The sequence below is a fragment of the Pteropus vampyrus genome, unplaced genomic scaffold (assembly GCF_000151845.1).
Source record: "Pteropus vampyrus isolate Shadow unplaced genomic scaffold, Pvam_2.0 Scaffold27, whole genome shotgun sequence".
In the NCBI taxonomy this organism is placed as follows: Eukaryota; Metazoa; Chordata; class Mammalia; order Chiroptera; family Pteropodidae; genus Pteropus; species Pteropus vampyrus.
The window spans coordinates 9,866,821-9,885,558 of NW_011888808.1; the positions used below are offsets into that span (position 1 = coordinate 9,866,821).

The 18,738-nt window shown below is 40.3% G+C and overlaps 1 protein-coding gene across 1 annotated transcript in view; it reads left to right on the forward strand.

Moving 5' to 3' along the window:
- The first annotated feature begins 3,818 nt into the window (after positions 1–3,818).
- The window catches only part of PDZD2 (PDZ domain containing 2), a 34,035-nt gene continuing 19,115 nt past the window's right edge, over positions 3,819–18,738 (forward strand). Inside the window, exons 1-7 of the mRNA XM_023528494.1 lie at positions 3,819–3,840; positions 4,656–4,798; positions 7,849–7,968; positions 8,756–8,870; positions 11,644–11,778; positions 12,665–12,782; positions 14,426–14,558. Of these exons, the coding sequence (XP_023384262.1) occupies positions 3,819–3,840; positions 4,656–4,798; positions 7,849–7,968; positions 8,756–8,870; positions 11,644–11,778; positions 12,665–12,782; positions 14,426–14,558 (786 nt within the window). The remainder of the gene's footprint in view (positions 3,841–4,655; positions 4,799–7,848; positions 7,969–8,755; positions 8,871–11,643; positions 11,779–12,664; positions 12,783–14,425; positions 14,559–18,738) is intronic.

An 18,738-nucleotide genomic window follows, 5' to 3' on the forward strand; every position in this document is an offset into this window, starting at 1 on the left:
TTTTTGTGGGCCCATAAAAGTGGTGCGGCCTTCAGCACTATGTCTGTGGCCTGAGGGAGAAGTCAGCCCTGGCTGTCCCCGTAAAGGACATCTGGTATAGCAGGAAAAGTAAGAGTTTGGAAGCTTGACAGAGTCAGGTTTACCCCTCTGCTCTTGAGTTACCTTATGACGTTGGGCTGGGTATTCACCATCCTTGAACTTCCAGTCTCTCGCCTGAAAAAGAACTAATAATCCTGACTTCGAAAGGTCAGATTTTAAAAAATAATAAAAATAAACTCACATAAAAGCAGCTAGCACAAAGCATCTATGTTAACCTCCAAAAAACGTCAGTTTCCTCTTCGTGCCACCTAAATCAGTAGAGAGGTGGTGCGTATGCCTGCCCGCTCCGCCTGGCCCTCTGCTGAGTCATTGTCAGGTAAGGTGGCAAATCTAAGACCATAAACTACATCAGGGTTTTTTTTTTTTTTAAAGCCGAGTAACAAAATGGATGACTTCGTAACTCAGAATGATTAGGCAGTATATATCTGAGTGAATGTTAGAATGTGGGTTTGTGACTAGAGCAGTGTGAGGACCAGGGGCTAAGACTGAGGAGGGATGTCGTGTCCAGGGTCCTCTTGTGGAGAGAAAGACCAGGTCCCCTTTAGCCCAAGGAACAACCGAGAGAATTACATTTAAATCCTGCATGTGTTTGTTTGGAATCAGAAGTCACAGGGGCCTAGAGGAGATCTTTAGCTCAGCTGTCTTGGCAGAGTTAATCAACACCTTATAGACAGTTCCTAGGGGAGGGCCACAGAACTCTGGGGAAATATCATGGACCTTTGAAACCAGTGCAGTCACATTCCTCATTTTATGGATGAGAACGGAGGAGTTAAGGGAATCCCAAAGGTCACTCATTCGGTGCCAGCAATGTGATCTGCCTCCCAGACAGAGTTCTTACCCGCCCTCTGACTTCCTGAGGATCTTGAAAAGAATCCTGTTCCCAGTCTGGGGCTTCATAGATATAGATGTGGGGAGGTGGGTATGGCTGAGTGAGGACCTTCCAGACCCAGGACTGTCCAACTCCGTACTGTTTAGAATGAGCAGCATGTTCCACTGAGTAGTAAATCCAGGGCTGGCTACTGTTTACCACAAATGGATGCCACCCTTCCTTCCTGTACCCTTCCCAGACGTCCAGGGCCATAACGAGGAAATGTAGGATAGTCCAGGAAGCACATGCATGAAGTCAGGTAGAACTGTGTTCACTTCCCAGCTCTGCCACTACGGGCCGTGTGACCTGGGACAGGAGACTTGACTTCTCTGGGCCTTTGTTCGTTTATTCTGCAAGTCATTGTGGGTGCCTTCTGAGTGCCGGGGCTTGTTGAAGGATGCACGAGGCACTGCCACCCTGGAGCATGGCAGCAGTAGGCCCTCACTGTGTGGCAGCTGCCACTGTTATTAGCATTGTTGTCACTGATATCACCTCATCGTCGTCATTTTCATTGTTCTCTCCTCTTTTCCTCTAAAGAAGGGAAGTGCTTCAGTGGGTTCAGACAGGAAAGATTCTCAAGAACTTACAGGCCATGATAAGGCAGCACAAGACGTGTCTGGGTTATGGCCCTCAGGGGAGGCGTTCAGAGGATGCACAATAAAGGAGGGCCACTTCCTTGGCAGGATTTGGTAGAACAGAAGGCGAGGAAACCAGTGGTCTAAACTTGGGACAGAATGCTCAAGAAGTGCTTAGGGACAGTGCGGGGAAAGTTGGTCAGAGTCGTTTTGGACAACTGTTTTTCCTCCTCGTCTACTGAAAGATCAGTAGTCCAGCAGTCACGGCGATGCAGTCCAGCAGAGCTTGTCAGAGAGATTAGGAGAAAGGAGACACTTGGGGTGGGCGCTGATGGTGCTGGCAAAGTTGGCGAAACATCGACTATTATTTACGTGCTCCCCAGTTTTGGAAAAGGTGCAGGTGGAGGACGCATCCTCTCCTTTGAGAATCAGCAGGCGAAAGCAGTGATTTCGCGTAGCCAGGTAGTGGGAGATCAGACTGGAAAGGCAATTTGGAGACCTGTTAAAGAGGCTTAAGGAATGGGGTCTACATTCAGGGCTGTGATATATGTTCAGTCTAAAGACACTCGAATACAGAAGCTTTTAATGGGATCAGTTCTTAATTTGCCCTGTAAACTTGGATATTTATTTCCTATTTTCTTAAAGTGAGCCACACTGGTATTCACACATCAGTACATCATCTACACACACTGCCGTACGTGGTTTCTCTTCTGTTTATGCAAGTGCCTCTCTGTCAGCTCAAAAGGAATTTTCTTCTAATAAATCTTTTTCAGATGAGTAAGCATGCCAAGATTAATCTAGTCGTGAATTATTAAGGAGGGTCTGTAAAGAGGTTCCAGCCATTTCTGCTATGATTTTTGCCCAGTCTGGCTCCAAAATGACTAAAGCGATTTCATGGAACATTTTTTTCTGAAATTCTAACCTGAGTTTTCATTACTTCGTGCCTTCTTTTTTGCCAGTAGGGTTCCCTTTTAATTTTGCTATTTTTGATTTATCCCTGTTAATGCCTTAGGCTTGTGATCTTTTTAAATGGAAATTTTTCTTTCTCAAAAGGAATTTCAGGTGTTTGAAAACCTGTATCATAAAGTTAATATTTAGCTCTTGAAAAACCAGACCTTTTGTGATGTTCACTTCAATATAACTGTATCAGCCCTATTTTAACTCTTCATCACTATTAAAACATCAATATATTATTTTTAAAAGAGTACAGAATCATCTTGTTTTATGAAAAACTTAGAAATTTTTAGGTAAATTGAAATTTTATGTCATCACATGAAACATTACATGATCTAGGAAAATTTGATATTCCAAAGAATCTACGTGTGTATAGCTATATATATAGATACACATATAGTATGTAATGTAAACATTGTAATATGACTAAAGCTGTCATTTAAGATTAAATTTCCTTAAATTATCTTATTTTAAAACAGCATATAATATAAAGGAAGTACTGATAACAGTGTCTTTAAAAATTGTTACTATATAAATTTCTTAAACAGGAAACAAAATACTAACCATAAAGGGAAAAATCTATATATTATACTACATTAAAACTATGAACTTTTACTCATCAAAAAATACCATTAAGAGAGTGGAAAGGCAAGTTAGAGACACGGAGAAGATATATGTAATACATAGATCCCATGGTCTATCCAAATATCCAAAATATACTAACAACAAATTAAAATCTGTAAATCAACAACAAAAAGACAGAAACCCAATTAAAGAATGAGCAAAAGACTTGAGCAGGCACTTTGCAACTTTACAAAAGAAAAACAGACAGTGAGTATTTTAAAAGAAGATCAATCTCACTAGTCATCAGTGAAATGTCCACTGAAAACCACAAAGAAATGCCATTCTATGTCCATCAGAGTGGATAAAATTAAAAAGACTGACACTGTTAAATGTGACACAGGTGTGCAGAAACTAGGACTCGTGCCTGCTGGTGAGACAGTGTTGGTAAAGGTGCATATATACCTGTACCCCAGCAACGTCACTCCCAGATCTGCATCCGACAGATGTGACAAGTACCAGAATGTTCAATGACAGCATATTGTAGATCAGGAGTCAGCAAACTACCACCTATGGCTGTATTTGTATGACCCACGAGCTAGAAATGCTTTCTACCTTTTTAGTGGGTTGTAAAAACATTTTTTAAAGAATATGGAACACAGACTACATGTGGCACATAAAGCCTAAAACATTGATTGTCTGACCTTTACAAAAAGAATTTGCTGACCCTTGTTCTAGATCTGAAACTGGAAACAAACCGAATGTCCATCAGCAATAGAATGGGTAAGTAAATTGTGATATGTTTATACAACGAAGTAGCATCTAGAAATGGGATGAACAAACTATTGGCATGCAATAAGATGTGGTATTTCACAAACAAAGCAAGGAATGAGAAACCAAACATGTAAAAAGTGCATACTGTATGTGTTCATTTATATAAAGTTTGAAAATAGGCAAAAGTAATCCATGATGTTAGAAGTCGGGATAATAATTACCCTTAGGTGAGTTAGTGGTACAAAGGGGCTTTGGGTTGTTTTTTTTTTTGGTTTGGGTGTTATTTGTACGTTCACTTAGTGAAATTTCATGAAACTGTACATTAATGATTTCTGCACATTTCTGTAAGTTGTTATACTTTAATAAAAAAGTTTCTTTCAAAAGTTATTACCATACATGAAAAAAATAGCATCTGCCCCACCAGAAGAACCATAGCAACCACAGTAGTATCTAGTGATATTCCTTGCATCACTAGAAAACCATCCACTGAGAGCATCCTCATTACTGTTTATTGCCTTGCCAATAAGCTGCCAGAGGCTACATCTTACTTGGATGAAACATATACATTGCCCTTATTACATAGTCTGGTCCCTTTAAAAACTGGCACTTTCTTCGTAATCTGGCATTCATGTCTACAGCACACACCTAGCTTATGCAGAGCTTGACGGTAGAAGGCAGTGAGCTCAGTGCTTTCAAAGAACTGATACCAGGTCTTCTGAAAACCATGAATGTGTATAAATGCAGCAGGTTACACTTTTGTATGCTCTTAAGATTTTTTTTGCCCCATATCAAGCCATGTCTTTTTTTCCCCGTGTTTTTTCAAGGGGGTGTACACCGTCTAGAGTCTGTTGAAGAATATAATGAGCTGATGGTGCGAAATGGGGACCCCCGGGCCAGGATGTTGGAGGTCTCCCGAGACGGCAGAAAGCACTCTCTTCCCCAGCTACTGGACTCGAGCACAGCACAGGTAGTCCAATCCCATGGGGCCTCTTACGTTCTCATGCAGTCACAGTTGACCCATCAGGGGTAGAAGAACATGTTTCCACTCCAGGTCTCGAGGCTTGCTTTTATTCTTTCAAAGTCCAGCACGAGCTTCCATGTTCTGAAGAACCGCCCGTCCAGGTGAGCCAGGAGCATTTGGAACCAGATTGTAGCACAGAGAGTGAGGTCCATCCAGCGGGGTTAGAAGGAAGTCAGCCTAGTAGTTGAAGACAGGAGAGAAAAATAATCCCTTGTTGGATCTTGGCATCTTGATTCTCTTCTTACTGTGTGTTTTGGAACCAAGAACTGCTTTCAACTGCCAGGAGACAGTTGCACCGCTCTGTCTATGGTGAACCAATATCGCGTGTTGAGTGGGCGTGTCAGGTGTCAGTTTAACAACTGAGTGGGTGGATGCTGGGTTGTGTGAGAGAGGAGGGGATGCGTATGTACCTATGCTGTGCCTGGGGTCCTGCCTGTTACACGGTAGTGACTCAAATAGCCAGGGGCAGAGGGGATTGCAGAAAGAGATAAAGTAGGTGGTGATCTTTATATTCTAAAGCCTGTCCCCATAAATGCTCAGGGCTCCATAATGCTAAACGGGCTCCTCAATTGTATCGTCCTAACTGGACAGACATCTCACAATCCAGTCATAACTGGGCAGACATCTCACAACCAAGTCGGAGGCAGGCTCAGTCTCTGGGGAACTTGTGGAGTGTTCTTTGAGTCCAAGCACCATCAGCTAGAGGGCTCAAGAGGAACCACTGACATCTTGCCCAGACCTATGATGAAGCAGAGATGGAGGAGAGGAGGGTGTGGCAGTAATGACACCTATAAATGCTCGGAGACTCACACATTATAGAGCTCTAAAGGACCTGGGCAGGACACCTGGGTCAGGCCCTTACTTGTAATGTGTCATCATCATTTTACAGATAAGGCAACTGAATCTCAGAGGCAAGGTGTTTTGCTCAAAGTGATAAGTCCCAATCACTGTGAAGAAAGTTTTGTCTGACCAGCAGAATGAAAGGTGCCCACATTTCAGAGGCAGTTGCTCATCAGGCTGTTTTGTGCTGAATCCACCCAAATGCAACTTGAGTTGGGGCACCGAGAGAAAACAGAGTAGGAACCTTGGTTGGGACCTGGTGAAAATCCCTAGAGACAAATCTGTGGCCTGCTCAGAATGATCCATTGGATCAACAGAGCCGGGAGATCCAAAAGTGGTAGGGAAGCCACATTGTCGGGCTGTTTTATTGTGGAAGATGAGAGAGGGTTTACTGCCATCGTGGCCGAGGACATCTGGCACCGAGGTGGTGATTTCTTAACTGACCTGCTGAGGAAACCCGACCATATTTATATAGTCTAGAAATATCTGCTTCCAGCTTCCGGGAACCAGGAAACAGACTAGTGAAGATTTAGAGAAAAGACTTTGTTTTTCCTCTTCGAATTATCCTTTCTCTTTTCTTCTCTCCTTATTTTCTGCATTTTTCTTTTTCTCCCAGGATTCACCTTTCTTTTTGCTTGTTCTGTCTTTATCCACTAAAAAGTATTATCTAGAATGGAGTTAGCCAATAAAACTTTCTGCAGAGATGGGAATACTTTGTATCTGTACTGCCAACGTGGTCACCACATGTGCCTGATGAGCATGTGAAAAGTGGCTAGTGAGACTGAGGAATGTATTTTTAATTTTAATTCGTCTTATTTTAAATATCGACAACCACAGGTGTCTAGTGGCTGGCTGCCCCATTGCATAACACGGGTCTAGAAAGTGCAGGGGGACCCCCAAACTCTTTGAGAGAACAGTAGAGCAGGCAGGCCTCTGGTCCCCACTGGTTCCCAAAGGAGATGGGATGAGGTGCTGCTGGAGATCGGGGATCAAAGAAAGAGTTCCCTTACGAGTCCACACACGAACCTCTGGATTCAAGGGCTGAAAACCCGTGGGCCACATCTGGCTGTTTCCATAGTGATATCAGTAAAAGTTCAGTAACCTTGCCAAGCCAACATCATTTTTTTTTTTTATTGAATCTGAGTCTGGGAGGCCCACATAGCTGGCAGATATTTTGTAAAACTGCCTACCATAATTGTTCTAAGCTGCCAAGAATACAAAAATATCATTAGCAGACATCTCGTTTCTACCTTTGAATGCATAGAATACTCTAAGGATAAAAATTATTTCTGATATCTCTTTTCTCATATTAAACACGAGGTGATTTTTTTTTTTTTTTTTTTTTTTTTTGCTTATGCCAAAACATCCGTCATTTAAGAAATTGTATTACTCTAAGAAGAATAGCAAGGAGCTAGACTAGAAATGCTTTAGCAATAGACTCATCTCTTGTTTATATTATAAATAGTACACCGAGCTTACACATGTGTACATTGTGGATGATGGACAGGAAAAAGAAATCAAGGTTTGCATTGCTACGTGCCAGAAAGAGAAACTGTGGCTTATGAGAAAATATTTTATTGTCCAAATGTGAGATCAGAACCAAAGCTGCTACGGTTTCTCAGTGGGGTGTTTTATACGGAATAACAGTTATCTGAGTTTGCAGTTTGGGTTTTATAAGAAACAAGGGCTTACTAAGTTTTTGAGTGAATAAGTTAAGCTTAAAATGGTGAGATACTTTCTAACCATGATTGTGAACTTGGGGTGGGGGCAATTGATGACTTCTGAAGGAGAACCTGACCCCAGGCTGGTCATCTTACCTCCCTGAGGCCTTGAGTTTCTGGTTCCTGACTCTATCCCAGAAAGCAAGAAGCAGGATCCACGGGGTACGGTCAAGGAAAGAAACACCAGGTGTTCGCAGCCTCCAAGCTCTTCTCCACGGGGAGGAGGAAGGCGTGGCAGTCTGTTGCTGAAGGGGCTATTCCTCCAGTGTTATTTGTAATCAACTTTCTTTAAGCCGTTGGATCAGACATGGACCAGAGAGAAATGGCTATCTAACCCAAAAGACAATAAAGTTTCCAAAATCAATGTATTTTTATGCCAGAGGCCACAGAAGGATAAACGAGACTCTCTCTGACTTGCCGTGTGCTGACTTGTAGGAATACCACATCGTGAAGAAGTCCACCCGCTCCCTAAGCACCACGCAGGTGGAGTCTCCATGGAGACTCATTCGGCCGTCGGTCATCTCTATCATCGGGCTGTACAAAGAAAAAGGCAAGGTGAGCTCTTTTCTGCCTGCCGTTTTGCCTTCCAGGTGAACGTTAGCATATACTCTTAAACGGTTACTTTTTCTTATTGTCGTTTTTATATGAAATAAAAAGTAAGACGCTTAAGTGGCCTTTGTGTGGATTTGAGTGGATTCCCGGGCACCCTTTCCTGTGGACCCCCCAAGTGACAGGGTCATACCCTGTTTGCTCTTGTGATGTTAGGAGTCATCAATACCTGGCAGCTAGGGCACAATTCCAGGTGGAATGAACGCCCCAACCTTTCCAACTATTGCGAGAAAAGCAGACCCTGTGGTTTGGGGGAATATTCCTAGTTATCTTTTTAAATGAATTTCATGGTATTGCCATTACCAGAAAGCAGATCATACATATAACTTGATATTATACAAATCCATTATATAATATCCATTTTGATATTACACAAAATAGAAAGACCGAAACAAAAGAATAAAACAGATGTGGCACCTAAATAGTGTGAAATGACTCTCGTGAGCTATTAATTGATCCAGGTAAAATTGCCATTATTGGAAATCAAAGATTGTCAAATATTGGCATTTTTATGTTTCAACCTAAAACTTTCTGTCTTTAATATCATGCATAGCTAGCACAACGCCAATAGATCTGAGAAGAGAAGTGGAGAAGGGAACACAACTTGAATTTACAGCTAGTTACCTTAACTCTGAGCCTGGCTAGGGAGGACAGCTCAGTTAAATACTGCAATGGGAAGGGCGCCCTCAGTTAAATACTGAAATGACAACCTGGACCCCTGCTTTGGGTGTAGGGCCTTGGTTTTAGCATTGCTGGTGGTCGAGACTGCATCCGAGGACAGATGGGGATTTTTGTCAAGACCATTTTCCCAAATGGATCAGCTGCAGAGGATGGAAGACTTAAAGAAGGTAGGAAAAAGTCTCTTTATTCCTCAGTTGTCCTCCGTGGCGGCGAGCTTTGGTTCCATGGGAATCTGCCCCTTTGCAGGATGTGAAATGAATGACACGCAGCTGAGGCGGTAGACTTGGGAGTCCAGTAGACCTGGACTGACTGCAACACTTACCACATTATGACCTTGAACAACTGATGTAACCCGAGCTTCACGATCCTCAGCTGTCAACTTGAGGTGTTAATACCTACCTCGAAGCGTTGTTGTGAGGATTAAATTAGATATCATGTGAAAAGTGGCTTGGTATTTTTACTCGGGTCTTTACATGTCTACCTTGTCTCCTTGGTCCTTGATCTTGTTCTTTGCCTTAAAAATTCCTGAGATTTTGTGGTCCATTCTTGCCTCAAGGCTGGAGCACATAAACATCTTTTGCGTTCTCTGTAACAGCTACCATTTTGACAAGCAAAAACAAGTGCTTTTTGTCCTCCACCTTTACTGAGATATAATTGATATATAACATTGTGTAAGTTTAAGGTGTACAACATGAGTCGATACACTAATACATTGTAAAATGATTGCCACAGTAAGGTTAGCTAACAGCTCCATCGCCACCCTAACAGCTCCATCGCCACACGTAATGACCAGGGGTGGAGGTGTGTGGGGGGTGTGTGTGTGTGTGTATAGAACATTTAGAATCTACTGTCTGCAATTTTCAAGGCTATAACACAGTGTTGTTAACTACAGTCACCATGCTGCACATTAGATCCCCAGAATTTACTCATGAATTCTGATTTTTTCTTTTTATTAATATACTTCCTTCATGAAATGACTAAATCACAGTATCTCTGTTCAAACTGTTCAGTTCGGTTTTCTCAGACTATAGGTGCTATTGTATTAAACAGGCTTGTTTTTTTTTTTTTTTTCAACTGATTGACTTGGAGTCTCCTTTTTTTTCAGGCAGAGTGACCCTAGAAGCCTGTATTCTAATGATAAAACGTGACCAAGCTTAATATTTTGATGGCAGAATATTTATTTTTCTCTCTTAGAGGAACAATTAACTCCCAGGTGGTGTTTGTGTATCTCCTTTCAGAACAATGTAAAATTCTAGCAGAGCATTTTTATAATGGATGTGCCATGTGTTCACCTGATTGAAATTCATCCTGCAGTGCTGGTAGAATAGAGCAAAATGGGAGAAAAAATCAATAGTTAGGAAAGGTTAATAGCACCTGATTCTTCCTATTTCTTTTTTTCATCTATATTCATTAACAGTAAATGCAAGTTATTGGAATGGATTGTCAACCTGTTGAACGATCTGTCTTTTTCAAATCTTATATAAAGATTGTTAAGAGCACGGGCAGTCATTTTAATGTCTCCACCTTCTTCCTGTGGGGAAACAAACCCGAAACCTCATCTCTTTGAGTAATTGGTTATGCCAGGTGATTTTTTAAAACAAATTCTTTCACTCATTTTACAACTTCTGTAATGGCATTAAAGAGAAGGCACATAACAAATGCACGGGACACAGCCGCCTTCTTAAACTCACCTACAGGATCCCTTCCATCCGAATTGCAGTGTGCTCGCGGGTCAGCCGTCCATGAGAGGAGGGAGTGTGAGTTATGCTGCTTTGCACTTTGCTATAGGCAAGGGAGGCCCCTCCTCTGTCCTGCACCGCTGTGCAAGGTTCATCCGTTCTTTTCTCAGAGGCCCCTTTGTAGTTTTTGGATGAACTGTTATTTTAAAAAACAGGCCACGTTACAAGAGTACAAACTAGAAAGAAGCTCTGATAAGTCAACAGGATGTCCAAGTTCTTTTATATTCCCAGCAGACACTATCAACAGCTTGAAAAATGACCTGACTGTACCTTTTGGGGGTTGAAGATGAGTCTAGGATGGAGGGGGTGGGGAGGAAGAAAGAGAACACATGCGTAATTTGAGATTAACTCATAATAATCTTTTAGATGGAAGCATATAGTAACTTGTCAGCTGAATGGCTGGGAATCTGGAACATCATCAATAAGACCAGGCATCTAGACTGTGGGCTGCTATTCCTAAATAATACCTCACAAGTTTTTTGTCTCAATTATTGAAACCATTCTTACGCTCTATGATGATTCTCCAGGGGCTCAGAGCTTCTCTTCCTGCAAATACAGGAATGGCTTCTCACATGTTGTATGTGTTCGCGCTTCATTGCCAAAGGGTTTAAATTTTTAAACAAAGACTCTGAGGAAGGACTTGAGATGCAGCTTTTGAAGTTTGATCTCTAAACAAAGGACATCTATTATCAAACCTGGCAGTGGCGAAAGAATAAGATCTTGATGCTTCCTATAATTGTCTTAATTAAAGATGGAAATAGAAAATTACTGCAAAAGAATATGCATTGTCATTAATTGTCCCATTTTGTGACATTCCTGGGAGCTAAGCTAATGAAAGTGGATTGGAATAATAAAATTCATTTTATGGAGTTGTAAATCAGAGACTACGTAGTATTCTATTCTAGTACAGATTGAACAGTTCGATTCCAGTAAATTAAAGCTTGACATTAATGTAATTCTCCTACTTGGTTACTAGGGGATGAAATCTTAGATGTAAATGGAATACCAATAAAGGGCTTGACGTTTCAAGAAGCTATTCATACTTTTAAGGTAATAACCTTCTCATTGGTCTCCTTTATCTTCTTACATTTTTCTTAATTTCCTTCTGGTTTGGGTTTGGTGATTTTATTTTATTTTTTTCAGCTGTTGACATAGGGACATTCTGAATGTTTTAAGCCTTACTTTCTTCTTGTTTTCCCAGCAAATCCGGAGTGGATTATTTGTCTTAACGGTACGCACGAAGTTACTGAGCCCGAGCCTCACGCCCTGTTCGACACCCACGCACATGAGCAGATCCAGCTCCCCAAACTTCAATGCCAGCGGGGGAACCTCAGCAGTAGGCTCAGATGAAAGCAGTTCTTCCTCTCTGGGTCGGAAGGCCCCTGGGCCCAAGGATAGAATTGTCATGGAAGTAACGCTCAACAAAGGTGATACCAGTTGTTGGCCACTTTCATTACATTCTCTCAAGTAGCAGTTTGTTATCTGTTCTTAGGTTAACTTTTTGTGTTTGTTTTTTTTTCTATGAATTGTTCCTTTGGAATACTCTACGACCAACATCATGTGATCTTCTCTAAATGGACAGTGGGATCAAAAACAGAGATTTTAGTCATTTTACTAAAGCGAAGGGAATAACACACAATCCTTTAAGCTCTCCCCAGATAAGTCACTGTTTTTTGAGAAACTCATGTTTAAAAAAGCCACTGCCCAGCTTAATTCTAGTACCCATATAAAATCTTAAAGAGCAAAAGATTATAGTTAGGAATACAGTTGACACTATATACAGTAACTAAGTCATGAGTCATCACCACATCTGACTGCTTTTCATCGTTATTTTCTTCTCCACCCACTGTAGAAATACGAGGGGCAATTAAATAACCAAAAGATTAGTTGCTAAAAAGAGAGGTGAAAGAAAACCTTAAGTTGTGTATCCAGAATAAACTCTATTACTTCGACTCTGCCTATTTCCAAAAACAGATTTGAGAGACCCTTTAGACTAAGCAGAGAATGGACCACTGATTAATTCATAGTCCGGAGTTAGCACCTGGTTCTGTCAAGGACTCATTAACAGAATGAGGCAATGTGGACAAAAAAAAGTGGGATTTACTTTGAGTCTCGTCGAAAAATAAATGGTTATTGCTCTTAATATACATGAACGCAGTTTCAAATCACTCATGCTTCTTTTTTTCTTTTCTTTTTTTTCTTTTTTTTTTGGCGTTTTGCAGAGCCCAGAGTTGGCTTGGGCATTGGTGCCTGCTGCCTCGCCCTGGAAAACAGCCCTCCGGGCATCTACATTCACAGCCTTGCCCCAGGGTCAGTGGCCAAGATGGAGAGCAATCTGAGGTTCGTTGTAGGCCTGACAGTACACTGCTCTGGCTTGTGTGTGAACACATGGCTACATGCACACATGAGATGCCTACCCTAAGACGCTCCTTCGGGACGTTCTAATCCTTTTTATCATTTGCAGAAATATAGCCAGGATTGTAATTATTAGCATCTCCAAAGATGAAAAGCTAATATAAATGAAATTTGGTTGAATTAGTGAACTCTGGATCTTGGTTTCTCCCTACCTGTTTTGTTCTATTTGGACACAGAAGTTCAGTTTCAGAAACTTGACAAAATACAACTTCATGTACTTATCTATGATTACCTAAATACTTTATGTTATATTTAGTTATGTAAAATTTATTTGAGATGCTGAGAACAGTTCGTAATGGTTCAGAATCACTGAAGAGGAGAGGGTGCTGGAATCATACCCTTAAACGGGAGGCCTTTATTATGAAGTATAATCTCGTTAACCTTTTTTGTTATTCCATTCCTTTTTGAGTGGTGATGTCTAGATGCTTACTGCCTGAAATCACTGCGTGTCTGATTTCTGAATCCAGCTAGCTGGGTTGTAGCATGGGTATTCTGTTTATACAAGACATGCTTAGGTGTTCTGTTATATGGTAGTTGCAATGGGCCTGTGCCCACCTAACCCTCACAAGAATGCACACGCATTACACAAAGCACTCTATGCAAACAGTATCACCTTTCTCCCCATAAGCTTCTAAGTCCTTGAGCAGTTGAGGAATTGTCAAAATGACATTCCTTGAGGTTGCCATTTTTGGGCCCTGTTAATAGATTATATTATATTTTTAGTTAATCTTCAGAGTGAATTTCCATATGAAAATAAATTTAGCAAATCATCCAAAGTACATTAAAGAAAATATACTTTTAGAACCTCAGGAAAAAAAAAAAATCCTTTAATGATATCCCAAGATGATGTTTCTTTCTTGAATGGTTCCATATGTCTGGAGCCTGCCAAATGAACATTCTTCAAACCCCATATAAAGAGTCTTTGTTCTCTCTACTGAGTACTTTCCCTGTAATTTCAAGTCAAATGGGCATCTTGTCCTCAATTTCTCATTTGTTCAAATTTGAAACATTTTTACAAATTCTTGGGTAACCTTTGAGCTTCAGGTATTTCCTCCTTAAATTATATTACAATAATCATTTCAAGATGGTAGGAAAAAAGAAATTGATGGTGGTCAAGGGGATGTCACATGGTAATCAAATGGTAGACCTGAGTTTGACAGTGTGTGAAGTCTGGGTGAAACATCTGGGTGACCTCTCTGAGCCTGCAGTCTTATCTACATAATGGGAATAATACCTATTCAAACATTGTTATGGAAATTGTCCCGTATATAGTGCCTGGCATATACTATGTGCTCAGCAAATGGTAGCCTTCGTTGTCCTTTTTATCCATTTTATTTAACTTTACTACTTCTGAAAATGCGAGTAGATATGCATAATGACTTTTGCCAATTTAAAATCTAGTGTGTTTATATAAATGTGTTGCTCTTTTACACGTATACAAAGATGACAGGATATCATTTGCCTCTTTAAAGTATTTTTAAAAGATCTCGTATGATAAACCTCTCCTAGAAGGAAATCCTGTAAAAACCTAACTGTTACCACAAGTACTGATTATGTTTTACCCCTAGCCGTGGAGATCAAATCCTGGAAGTGAACTCCGTTAACGTTCGCCATGCTGCTTTAAGCAAAGTCCACGCCATCTTGAGCAAATGCCCCCCAGGACCCGTTCGCCTTGTCATCGGTCGGCACCCCAATCCAAAGGTGAAATATTTCATACTGTTCTGAGTATGGGAAGACAGCTTGGCTATTTGTCCAGTAGCAGTGACAGTGACACATATATTCCAACGATGATGCATACTCTTTGGTGGGACAGTTCACCCAGCTGGGGATGGGATTCAGCCTAAGGCCACGCAATGGCCAAGGTAGCTGGTACGCGTGGGGAATGAGACATCGATCTGGACTTCTTCATCTTCACACTCTTAGAAAATTTTATTAGACAATTTTGACACTGTTATTGGTGAATTTAAAATTTGGTAGAAAGTAGGAGTACTGAGTTATGATTAACCCCCACCCCCCCACCCCCGCCAGCTGGCTGTTTGATCTCTGGTGAGACACTCGATTTCTTTAGGTTTCTGCATAAAGAAAATCTAAGAGCATTAGACTAGATGGTTTGTCCGGGCTATTCTTGACCTGAGCAGAACACTTCTGTGATTGAGGCTTAAGAGCCACTACATTTTTTTTAGCATTGATATCACACTGTTGACCCATATTAAACTTGCAGATAATCATAGCCCCTGTCTCATTGGCCTCTGCTGTTATTTGGTTATTTCTTCTGTACTTGTGCAGTTGCTTTTAATTTTTTAAGGTAACCACAGGACACTTCCGTAAATTCAACTCAACCCATTTTGAGCACTTGTTTTGAGTGCTTAATGTGAAAATCGTAAAATTAGCTTGTCTCTAACATTGTAATTGGGTCATATTTTACAAAATTTAAGTCTCTCCTTTTAACCATTCAGAATGCTTATTAAGAACATCAGTTGTTCCTATACCTGTCATGGCCGGCCATCACCCACTTTGTATTATTATTTGTAGTGTTATTCGATTATACCTAAATGGTACCAGGCTGCTGTACTTCATAGACTTGTATGACATTTTAAGAGTAAGAAGTCTGTGCCAAAAGACCTTATGGGTTCTCTCATGTGCCACATCTGGATTTCTTTAGTGTATTAACTTGATGGCATCATTTTTAGTATCTCAGTGGTGGTCCTTTGTGGTACTGGTTCTCCCCAATACAAGTAAGTGCTATCAAGCTGTGACCCCATGCCTTGCTCTGGCAAGGTGATGTCAAGCACAGAGCTTGGACAGAGATTGTCATTAGCCTGATTCAAAGTCAACTCCACTACTTTTTTTCCCCCCAGATCATTTTCTCTTGTCTGTGTACACTCCCAGAAATGTTTTATCTAAAAACTCCTTGAATAAATATCATTAATATAACACCAAGTCCTGCTTCTACTATTTTCTTTTCTTTCCTATTTGTCACTTCCCATTTTTTCCCGTTCTGTTCTGTAGTCCTGACCTTTTCCCTTGGAATCTGTTCTACTTTGTTCCCCTCCTGTGGCCATGGCCTCTCTTCGGGTCACTTTTAACACAGTTTTGCCGCGTAGCCACAGCTAGAGCAGTCTTAGCCCTTTCCTCTAGGGTCCTCTCTTGGATTCTTCCTCCCACATGGCCACACCTCCTTCCACCTTAGGACACAGTCCAATAAGCTGTGGCTGACCTAACACATCCCTCAGCAAGATTATAGAAAGTTAAGTTCTCAGTGGTTTGCAGTCTAATGGCTTCAAGGAATGTCTGACTTCAAAATCCATTACAGCATAACACAGGTCATGATTTGTTCAGAGGTCCCTATTATCTTGGCCCAAAAGCATCTGCTTAATTTGCCAATACAGTCAAATTTATATATATATAAATTTGTCCCATTTGTCCTTGGTCCCATTGAACACACAGGTTGATTCATGTTTTTAGCCACAATAAAATGATCGTCCTGATGGTGTGGAAGATATGTCCAGCGAACCCCCATTTCAGTAATAGTTTTCACGTTTCTCCCTAGGTAAATATGGTGTTATTAGTTGTAACATCATCCTATAGTTTTCTTTTGGTCAAGATTCCATTTTATGTTTAATGTATTTTTGTACCACTGATCCTAGCATTTCCTGCCAGTAGTACATTTTGATACTAAATGTATGTGCTTCCTTAGTTTTTATGTTGTTCCAAGAGAAATACCACAAGGATTTTCTTTCCTTCTGTTTCTCATAATGACTGGAGCAGTGGCTGCCTGCTTGGGATATTCAGACTCTCTAGGTCTAGACAAGCTGAGATTTGGACCTGCTCAGGTAGCATCTTTTAGCTTACATTAAGTAGAAGAAAGTAATAGAAGTCCATTTTAAATTGGTACTGGGGCTTCCAACACGATTAGAATTACCCAGGAAATCTTTCACTTATTTCACACTCCAATCATTTTTCTCCCACTAGAAAAACAATTGCAAATATTGAAAGTCTAATATCAAGAAAAATTTGCAACCACTGTTTTAGCTGATATCCCTGGCTCATGTATATGAAATTACTCTTTGCTTTATGAAAGGGCAAGAGAGAAAGAGAATGTATATGCCTGTGTGCATGTAAATGTACGTATTTTATTTCCTGTAAAGCCTACTAGACAGTACTACGTAAAGACCATAATGCAATTATGATTTACCTATTAGGTTCACATGTAATGCTGAATCCTATATAGAAATATTTATTTACTTATTAAGACAAATTGCTGTGCTTACTCAAATATATTATTTATGCTAAATGTTACTTCAGTACACAAAATTATTCTAAGTTTAAAATACTCTTACCTTTAAAAAAGAAACTATATAAGCTATCTCATAGTTTAGCATGTATCGGGCTTTTCAAAAATCTTCCCATGAATAATGACAGTTATGGATAGCAACTGATGGAGAGAAAAAATCCATGAATCTACCATGATACCCATAAATATAGAAGAGAAAAAAAGTTATAAAATCACTATTTTGAAAACTTCATCATAGTAATTGATCTAAGCAAGAATGATCAATGATGCTAAAACCATTGAGTGAAAAGGGGAGCAGGATATTGACATAGTATCAGTCTCCTCACAGATTGCTCACTAATAACCAAAAAAAAAAAAAATCCAGTGGAGGAATCTGGTGAACTTCATCCTAATCCAGTGATCCAAATTATTAGCGATTATGAAACACACTGACCCTAAGTGCCTCTGTGATGCACTGAGGAGACAATTTTTTAGTTTTTTTTGCCAAAAAAAAAAAGTAATCTAAATCTAAGCATGACAAAACTCTTAGGCAGATCCTTTGAGGGTTTGGACTGGCCTGGTTTCTTCCAAAATATCAGTATCATAAAAGACAAAGGCTCAGAATGCTTTGGCTTAAAGGAGACGAAAAAGACATGACAACTAGATCCTGAACTGAATTCTGATTACCAAAACAACAAACAAAAAAAATCTATAAAAGTATTACTATGCAAAGAAGTTGGTCAGTGACAGTTCACTAAAGGTCCATAGCAAGATAAGGACCTTGCACCAGAATGTAAATCAGTTACATCACTGTGCACATCATTTAGTTCAGTTGACATTTTTTTCCTGGCAAGACACTGTTGATGAAAGCAGAGTGTTGATTTGCATTCTCAAGGAAAATCCTCATCGCAGGCTGACATCAAACTTTCTGAGAACTACTTCCAGTCTCCAGACACACTTTGAGTAGCATTCCTGACAGATAGTATTAGAACAATTGTTTAAATTGGAACACAAAATATATATTGGACAGTCATTTGTATCAACATCAAATTTTCTGAAGTTGATAATAGTGCCAGGGTTATTTAAGAGAATGTCCTTGTTTTTAGGAGATGCATGCTAAAATGTTTATGGGTGAGGGCTCATGATGTCTGCAAGTAACTCCCAAATGGTTTAATAAAAGTTTTAGAAGTGTGTGCATGTGTGTAAACGCAGCATGAGTGTAAATGTGACAGAATGTTAAAAAATAGTGAATCTAAGTGAAGAGTCTGCTTGCTAGGTTTGTGCTACCCTTGCAAGTTTTGTATAGGTTTGAAATTGTTTAATGTTTAGGAAAAAGTTAGAAGTGAGTGTTCCAGAGAAGGGAGGATATCAGCCATGTTGTTGGTAACTATAGCACCTGAATACTTGGATTAATGAACTTGGGAACCAGTTGAAGGTCTTGTTTTGAATACATAGTTTAAAGCAGTCAGTTGACCCAGCTCTACTTCTTATACGCCCTCAGTGACTGCTTCAAAGGGTGATCAGAATCCTTGGCCCTGTGGTTTTCCTCTTTGTCTCTACTCAGCCTCTTACTCTGGTTCTAGCTACTTTTACTGGGGAAATATAACT